This window comes from Gigantopelta aegis, chromosome 15, assembly GCF_016097555.1.
Source record: "Gigantopelta aegis isolate Gae_Host chromosome 15, Gae_host_genome, whole genome shotgun sequence".
NCBI classification, from domain to species: Eukaryota; Metazoa; Mollusca; class Gastropoda; order Neomphalida; family Peltospiridae; genus Gigantopelta; species Gigantopelta aegis.
The window spans coordinates 84,515-90,698 of record NC_054713.1 but is presented as its reverse complement, the minus strand read 5'-3'; the positions used below and the strand labels follow the sequence as shown (position 1 = coordinate 90,698).

Sequence of the window (6,184 nt, the reverse complement as noted above, 5' to 3'; positions counted from 1 at the left end):
ATGGAGACTGGCGGAAACACCTCGGACGACAACATAACAGATTCTGTTCTCGACGAAGAAACAAGTCTCATCAATCTCGTTGTCCCGCCCATCCTCGTTGTTATTGGTAACATGTTCAATATTCTCGCCATTTTGATCATGCGCAGTCGTTATTTCCGGACACTATCCACATCCGTTTTCATGACCGCATGCGCGGTGAATGATGCCAGCAGTTTGCTGATATCCCTGACATCCCATTGGCTGTCGGTGAATTTCCCTGATGCTATAATTAGAACGCAGTACTCGCACTACATGTGTAAGTTCTTCAACTTTTACGGCTGGAGCAACTGCGACTTCAGCATCATCGTCACCATGGCAATGACGGCCGACCGAGCGTTCGCCATCATGTACCCGCTGAAGGCGTCGTCTGCAGACACGAGGAAGCGTGCCAAGATCGTCCTCGTCATCATCACGCTCGTCGTCGTCACCAAACAGTTCCACTTCTGGTTCTCCTCCGACATCGTCCCCGCGGGGAGGAAAGACCGGATGTGTGACGTGTTTCCGCCCACGCACGCGTACTGGTATTTCTATAGGCGGGTGTGGCCGTGGGTTCACATCGGCTTCCTCACCGTCTGTTTTGTCATTATCATCGCCAGCAACTGCGTCATCATCCGCAGCATACGCAAGTCGACCGGTAACAAGACGTTCAAAGGCTCGTTCAGTGCCAACTGCGCGCGCAGAACGGACTGTCCGCAGAAGTTCTCATCGCGCTCCCAAACAAAATGGCGCCAGACGGCGATCATGCTACTGACGGAGTCGTTCACGCTGCTTCTGCTGACGTACCCGTTCTCCGTGCACCTGGCCGTCACGCTGCGAGTGACGGACCTGCAGACGGACAGACAGAAGCAGGCGCTGAACGCCTTCATCTTCTCCATTGTGTTCTACCTCCTATACTCCAACAAGTGCGTCAACTTCTGTCTCTACTTTTCCACCGGCTCGCGGTTCCGCCAGGCATTGTGGGAAATACTCAAGTGTCATGGGTCTCTGAAACACTTCCACACCAACTACTCTGTACCATCTAGACTTGCCAATGTCAGTTCTGAGGGAGATATTTGCAATTCCACCAGCTCCCCGCCTACAGATGGCGACAAAAACGAGATGGAGTCGTCCTATCTGTGACTACACAGTGATATCCTACCAACAGGACCACAGACAGACAAAAGAAACGAAGGCATTAACGACAAGTCAGCATTTTAAATATGAAGTGTAGACCGTGGTATCGATAACTATATACATATATATATAGTGTTGACTGTGCTATTGATAAGTATATATATATGTACCTTTCAAACCACGACTAATCTAAGTGTAGACCGTGGGACTGGCTGGGGTAATACATAGAATATACAAAACAGCATGGGGACTGGCTGGGGTAATACATAGCATATACCACGACCGTTGATACAAAACAGCATGGGGACTGGCTGGGGTAATACACAGCATATACCATGGCCTTTGATACAAAACAGCATGGGGACTGGCTGGGGTAATACATAACATATACCACGGTCTTTGATATAAAACAGCATGGGGACTGGCAGAGGTAATACATAGCATATACCACGACCTTTGATATAAAACAGCATGGGGACTGGCATGGGCAATACATAGCATATACCACGGCCTTTGGTATAAAACAGCATGGGGACTGGCAAGGGTAATTAATCGTACAACCCGCCGCTCACTGGACGTCTCATCAACACAGAAATGCTCATATTTAAAACAGCCTTCTGTTCTAGATAATACTCTACAGCTGGCATATCAAACACGTCTAGTGCTCTGCATCGGCATATCAAATACTTCTAGTGCTCTACATGTGGCATATCAAACACTTCTAGTGCTCTATAGCTGGCATATCAAATACTTCTAGTGCTCTACATCTGGCATATCAAACACTTCTAGTGCTCTACAACTGGCATATCAAACACTTCTAGTGCTCTACAACTGGCATATCAAATACTTCTAGTGCTCTACATCTGGCATATCAAACACTTCTAGTGCTCTATAGCTGGCATATTAAATACTTCTAGTGCTCTACATCTGGCATATCAAACACTTCTAGTGCTCTACAACTGGCATATCAAACACTTCTAGTGCTCTACAACTGGCATATCAAATACTTCTAGTGCTCTATAGCTGGCATATCAAATACTTCTAGTGCTCTACATCTGGCATATCAAACACTTCTAGTGCTCTACAACTGGCATATCAAACACTTCTAGTGCTCTACAACTGGCATATCAAATACTTCTAGTGCTCTACATCTGGCATATCAAACACTTCTAGTGCTCTATAGCTGGCATATCAAATACTTCTAGTGCTCTACATCTGGCATATCAAACACTTCTAGTGCTCTACAACTGGCATATCAAACACTTCTAGTGCTCTACAACTGGCATATCAAACACTTCTAGTGCTCTATAGCTGGCATATCAAACACTTCTAGTGCTCTATAGCTGGCATATCAAATACTTCTAGTGCTCTGCATATGGCATATCAAACACTTCTAGTGCTCTACAACTGGCATATCAAACACTTCTAATGTTCTACAACTGGCATATCAAATACTTCTAGTGCTCTACAACTGGCATATCAAACACTTTTAGTGCTCTACGGCTGTGATATCAAGGACTGTCAGCTGCTAAATATCATATAACAGGTAGCGTATCCAGTGTAATCACAGTATGTGATAGGCATCACATACTTTTAGTTTGATAACTTTGCAAATTACATGTAAATTAATCAGGTCACGGCACTACGTTTATCGACATTTAAGAAAACGTACTACGGTGACACGCCATAATTGACGTAGGCATTTAAAGACATAAAACAAAAAGATTTCAATAGCATAAACAATCACCAGATACACGCTGTATTAATATTGCAGTTACTCCAGTCACCTGATACAGATGTGAATCACGGCCGGTATAAAGAACAGCGTGCACGGGTTTTCAAGCTGACAACACTGGAGATCATGTGGTCATTAATAAATGGCGTTTATTGTACTAAGTATGAAAATATAATATTATACTACTAATACTAATACTAATTGTACTAAGTATGACCGTGTTTTGTACTAAATGTGTATGGGTATTGTATCAAGTATGACCGTGTTTTGTACTGTTTATGTGTATTGTACTAGGTATGACCTGGTTTTGTACTAAATGTTTATGTGTATTGTACTAAGTATGACCGTGTTTGGTACTAAATGTTTATGTGTATTTTATCAAGTATGACCGTGTTTGGTACTAAATGTTTATGTGTATTGTATCAAGTTTGACCGTGTTTTGTACTAAAAGTTCGTGTGTATTGTACTAAGTATGACCGTGTTTTGTACTGAATGTTTATGTGTATTTTATCAAGTATGGCCGTGTTTTGTACTAAATGTGTATGTGTATTTTATCAAGTATGGCCGTGTTTTGTACTGAATGTTTATGTATTGTACTAACTATGACCGGTTAAATTAAGGATTGTCTGTTGTTTCTTTTACGTTCATCGGGGTATGAACAAAAAAAATCTTAATAATTAAATTTCTGTTACATTCATTACAACGTAACGTCGTCCGATTGGTCCAGACGTAGCAACGGGAGTTTGTTCATTGTTCGATGAACGTAAAAATTACGTCGTCAGGGAACGTCATATGTGATGACGTCATTTTATATGGGCAAGTTGTCTTAATGAGCGTTATTGTTTATGAATAAAAAATAATTCAAAATAAAGTATGACGTTTTAGTGTTATTATTGGCATGTATCATTCAAATTTAATTATAAGTATTGTCTGTTATTTCTTTTACGTTCATCTGGGTATGAACAAAAAAAATCATCCGCAAACCTATGTGAGAACGGCTTACCGATTCACACAGTTTGCGGATGATTTTTTTTTGTTCATACCCCGATGAACGTAAAAGAAACAACAGACAATCCTTAAATAATTAAATTTGTGTTACATTCATTACAACAACAGACAATCCTTAAATGTTTATGTGTATTGTACTAAATATGACCGTGTTTTGTACTAAATGTTTATGTGTATTGTACTAATTATGACCGTGTTTTGTACTAAATATTTATGTGTATTGTACTAAATGTTTGTGTGTATTGTACTAAATATGACCGTGTTTTGTACTAAATGTGTATGTGTATTGTACTAAATATGACCGTGTTTTGTACTAAATGTGTATGTGTATTGTACTAATTATGACCGTGTTTTGTACTAAATATTTATGTGTATTGTACTAAATGTTTATGTGTATTGTACTAAATATGACCGTGTTTTGTACTAAATGTTTATGTGTATTGTACTAAATATGACCGTTTTATACTTAATGTTTATGTGTATTGTACTAAATATGACCGTGTTTTGTACTAAATTTTTATGTGTATTGTACTAAGTATGACCGTGTTTTGTACTAAATGTTTATGTGTATTGTACTAAATATGACCGTGTTTTATACTTAATGTTTATGTGTATTGCACTAAGAATGACCGTGTTTTGTACTAAATGTTTATGTGTATTGTACTAAATATGACCGTGTTTTGTACTACTTACTAAATGTTTTGTACTGTTTTATACTTAATGTTTATGTGTATTGTACTAAATATGACCGTGTTTTGTACTAAATTTTTATGTGTATTGTACTAAGTATGACCGTGTTTTGTACTAAATGTTTATGTGTATTGTACTAAATATGACCGTGTTTTATACTTAATGTTTATGTGTATTGCACTAAGAATGACCGTGTTTTGTACTAAATGTTTATGTGTATTGTACTAAATATGACCGTGTTTTGTACTAAATGTTTATGTGTATTGTACTAAATATGACCGTGTTTTGTACTAAATGTTTATGTGTATTGTACTAAATATGACCGTTTTATACTTAATGTTTATGTGTATTGTACTAAATATGACCGTTTTATACTTAATGTTTATGTGTTTTGTACTAAATGTGTATGTGTATTGTACTAAATATGACCGTGTTTTATACTTAATGTTTATGTGTATTGTACTAAATATGACCGTGTTTTATACTTAATGTTTATGTGTATTGTACTAAATATGAACATACATGTATATTGAATTACTTATCAATTAATGACCGTCATTGAGGGCAATATCATGTTTTATGGACCGAAGATATTGATATTGGCCAAAGCCAACGGCCGAGGTTAATATCAATGTCTTCGGTCCATAAAACATGATATTGCCCGAAAAGTGGCCCAATAATTGTTTTATTACATAATGTCATCCATAGACTCGTACATTCCTGCTTTATTTATCAGAATTGAAATACGCCAACGCTTATAATTTCCCGCAATGCGATAATCCTATGACACGCAGAGGAATGCGGAAATAAACAGTTGAAAGAAAGAAAGAAAGAAAGAAAGAAATGTTTTATTTAACGACGCACTCAACACATTTTAAAAACAGTTGAAACATCACCAAGACAAAAATTAAATTCGAGACATTATAACCAGCAAGAGTGACAAAATCATATTAAGAGAAAAAAAAAATCATATTAAGAGCAAAATAAAACACAAAATGTGATATATCTGAACATACATTTATACTGACTGTCTCAGGGCAATATCACTATTTACGGAAGGTCATGTGACTGGCTTTTGGCCAATAAGAATACAGATATATTTTCATTATATAATAATAGTTAATAGTGTGTATTTAAAAAAAAAAAAATGATAATAATTAAATAAAAATATTGTGTATTGTACTAAATATTAATGTATATTTTATTAAATTTGAACCTATATTGTACTACTACTAAGTATGAACTTGTATTGTACTATTGCAAAATATAAACGTGCATACAAAAGTGCATTGTACTAAATGTGAAAGTATGCTAGTAAATCGGAACGTGTTGTACTAAATATGAACTAGTTTATATTAACTGAACGTGCATTGTACTAAATATGAACTAGTTTATATTAACTGTGAACGTGCATTGTACTAAATATGAACTAGTTTATATTAACTGTGAACGTGTGTTGTACTAAATATGAACTAGTTTATATTAACTGTGAACGTGCGTTGTATAATGTTTGAACATATGTTGTATTACAATTTATAATTGTACATTGCGTGATTTTGTATCATTGTCAATACGAAGCCCGATCTTCCACCTATTCAT

General features: G+C 36.8%; 1 protein-coding gene across 1 annotated transcript; it reads left to right on the top strand.

Moving 5' to 3' along the window:
- Window positions 1–1,158, top strand: LOC121390237 (cysteinyl leukotriene receptor 1-like). Its single transcript, XM_041522011.1, has one exon. It carries the CDS (start codon window positions 1–3, stop codon window positions 1,156–1,158), a length of 1,158 nt encoding a protein of 385 aa, XP_041377945.1.
- Window positions 1,159–6,184: the final 5,026 nt, after the last annotated feature.

Coding starts and splice junctions, on each gene's coding strand:
- LOC121390237 (XM_041522011.1), top strand. CDS start 1: ATGGAGACTGGCGGAAACACCTCGGACGACAACATAACAGATTCTGTT.